This window comes from Triticum urartu, chromosome 6A, assembly GCF_056163025.1.
Source record: "Triticum urartu cultivar PI428250 chromosome 6A, HENAU_Tu73, whole genome shotgun sequence".
Lineage (NCBI taxonomy): Eukaryota > Viridiplantae > Streptophyta > Magnoliopsida > Poales > Poaceae > Triticum > Triticum urartu.
In genome coordinates this window covers 295,115,728-295,118,617 of record NC_141878.1, presented here as the reverse complement: position 1 = coordinate 295,118,617, position 2,890 = coordinate 295,115,728, and the positions used below count along the sequence as shown (strand labels likewise).

General features: G+C 55.6%; 1 protein-coding gene across 1 annotated transcript; it reads left to right on the top strand.

Annotated features, from left to right (window-relative positions):
• Positions 1 to 1,166: 1,166 nt before the first annotated feature.
• Positions 1,167 to 2,153, top strand: LOC147965051 (uncharacterized). The gene is made up of 3 exons (XM_087530263.1): positions 1,167 to 1,553; positions 1,827 to 1,912; positions 1,994 to 2,153. The coding sequence occupies exons 1-3, from the start codon at positions 1,167 to 1,169 to the stop codon at positions 2,151 to 2,153; spliced, it is 633 nt and encodes a 210-aa protein (XP_087386389.1).
• The last annotated feature ends 737 nt before the right edge of the window (positions 2,154 to 2,890 follow it).

Below are 2,890 nucleotides of genomic sequence, written 5' to 3'. Positions count from 1 at the left end.
TTCCCGCTCCCACGCATTGATCAGATCGTTGACTCCACCGCTGAGTGCGACTTGCTGTGTTCCCTAGATGCTTTCTCAGTTTACCACTAGATCAAGATGGCGGTGGAGGACGTAGAGTTGTGTAACGCTGGAGTGACCTTCCAGTGGCTGATGCACATCGCTCTAGGACAGCAGCTCGAGAGGAACGTTGAGGCCTACGTCGACGACATTGTGGTGAAATCTCGGGAGGCAAGGACCCTCATTCAGGATCTAGAGGAGACTTTCGCCAGCCTGCACAAGGTAGATCTGCAGCTCAACCCAGAGAAATGCATGTTCGGCGTCCCCTCCGGCAAGCTGCTGGGTTTCCTCGTGTCACACAGGGTGATCGAGGTGAACCCGGAGAAGGTCAAAGCAATAGAAGACATGAGCCCGCCGCAGAATCTCAACGAGATGCAAAAACTCACGGGCTGCGTAACCTCACTGGGCGCTGCATCTCCAATCTGGGGGAGCGCGCCCTCCCGTTCTTCAAGCTAACAAAGAAGAAGGGCCCGTTCAAGTGGACTCTAGAGGCCGACATGGCGTTTCAAGACCTCAAGAGATACCTGACCAGCCCACTGGTGATGGTGGTGCCTCGTCCTCTCGAGCCCCTTGTGCTTTACCTGGCCGCCACACCTCATTCCCCTAGCGCAGCGCTGGTGGCCGTCCGGGAGGAGCGCCAAGCCAAGAGCCTGCCACCCGACGCCGCGCATCCGGTTCGGATGGCGCAGCACCAAGACGGCGCCCTGAAGCCATAGCAGAGCCAGCATATGACCGGGCACCACAAGACGGCACTTCTGAGGCCGCAGTAGCCCCGATAGGTGACCGAACTCCTGAGGTCCCACAGGCTCAGGATATCTCAGACTCCACCAACACTTCTGCCCTCATCGAACACCTGGTATACTTCATCAGAACGGTGTTGCAAGACATGTGGGCACGCTATCCCATGCCACAGAAGTTTTTGCTCGCGCTCCTTGTGGCCTTGCAGAAGTTACGCCAATATTTCCAAGGGCACCCATCAAGGTCATCTCAGCCTAACCACTGGAGAGTGTACTCCGGAGCCCCAATGCAGCGGAAGGGTCGCTGAGTGGAACATCGAGCTGCAGGCATTCCAGCTAGGGTTTAGCACCACCAGAGTCATCAAGGGAGCCATGCTTGCCGAATTCGTGGAGGAGTGGACTGATGCCCCAGGGCCCGAAGCGGGTGATTACCGGTCTCTCTTGCCAGGGAGCGAAGCACCAAACGACTGGGTCATGTACTTCAACGGCGCCTTCACGTGCCAGGGCGCGAGGGCTGGGGCTATGCTCATTTTGCCCACCCAGGCCAAGCTCTACTACGCTGTCCAACTCTGCTTCCAGCGGGGCGAGAAGGTGTCCAACAACATCACGGAATACAAAGGGTTGATCGTCGGCATTAAGGCTGCGGCGGCTCTGGGGGTGAAGCGCCTCACCATCAAGGGAGACTCCCAACTCCTCGTCAACTTTTCCAACAAGGTGTACAAGCCAAAATACGAGCACATGGAGGCGTACCTCATGGAGGTAAGCAAAATGGAGAAGCAATTCTTGGGCCTAGAACTGTAGCATGTGCCCCGCGGCACAAACAAGGAAGCTGATGACATCGCCAAGAGGGCATCAAGGCGTCTGCCCCAGGAGCCCGGCGTCTTCGAGGAGCGGCTCTTCAAGCCTTCAGCGGCCCCTTCGGCTACGGAGCCTATGCCGCCTTAGGAGGAGCTCCCCCCGCAACCAACCTCAGGGGCTCCCGCCTACGGCCTGACCTCAGGAGTGCGCCTACTCCTCGCGTTTGAACCCCAGGAGGGGTGCTGGACTGAAGAATTCAAGGCGTACCTGCTGCAAGGAGCCCAGCCGGAGAAGGAGGAGGACGCGGAGCGCGTAGCTCGGTAGGCTATAGCCTACTACATCTAGGATGGTGAGCTATACCGAAAATGACTGGATGATGTTTCCTTGCGATGCATCTCTAGGGAGCAGGGGCGTGAGCTGTTAGCTGACATACACAGCGGATACTGCGGGCATCACTCGTCGTCGCGCACCTTGGTGGGCAAGGCGTTCCGCAGCGGATTCTATTGGCCCATGGCACTCACTGATGTAGCCGAGCTGCTGAAATCCCGTGAGGCCTGCTAGTTCCATGCTATCACTCCCTAGTTAGTTCAAGCATTAGAGTGTGCATCATGTTTAAATTCCTCTTAAATTTGAATGGGGAAGGCAGAACCCCCAGCAACCCCCTGGAAACAACTAGGGTTTACTAAAATTATTTTCAATGAACCTGAAATGCCCTTCTAAAAAGTTCACCTTCTTTGTCTTGGGTTAGAACCTCTGGCAAAATTGGTGCACAATTTTCTAGGTCAATAGAAGGTCATTGAATTAAATCATAAGTACTTGATTTTGGGCATTTAAATGCTCTAAAATAATTTAAATGCTCAAATAATTCTGGAAATAAATGTTTGCTGTTGGAAATATTCTAAACAGAGCCCACAATTATTTTCAGGATTTTTCGAAACGTTTTAGTATTTTTAATAAAGCCCAACAGTTGAAGAAAAAAATAGAAAACAGAAACAACTCAAAAAAAAGAGAGAGAGGGAAACCACCTGGGCCTCACCTGTGCTGGCCCAGCCCACCTGGCTCGGCCCAGCCGATTGGCCTTGCCAGTCGTCCTCGTCCTCCCGCCAGGAGGACGAGGAGCGCGTGGCCTGCGCCCGCGGCCACACGCCGGCCACCTCCTGCTTCTGCCGACGCCCTGGCGACGTCCAGGGGTGCCACGCCGACCCCCACGTCCCCCTCTCTCCCTTCCTCACTCTCCCCCTCGTCTCCCTCACCCTCTCCCGCGATGGCCGAGCGCGATGCTTGCCGCCGTTCGCCAC

Excerpts from the sequence above, each read along its gene's own strand:
- LOC147965051 (XM_087530263.1), top strand. The coding sequence starts at position 1,167 with ATGCTTGCCGAATTCGTGGAGGAGTGGACTGATGCCCCAGGGCCCGAA. Across the intron at positions 1,554-1,826 it reads TGGAGGCGTACCTCATGGAG|GAGGGGTGCTGGACTGAAGA; the intron begins GTAAGCAAAATG and ends TTTGAACCCCAG. Across the intron at positions 1,913-1,993 it reads GACGCGGAGCGCGTAGCTCG|GGAGCAGGGGCGTGAGCTGT; the intron begins GTAGGCTATAGC and ends ATGCATCTCTAG.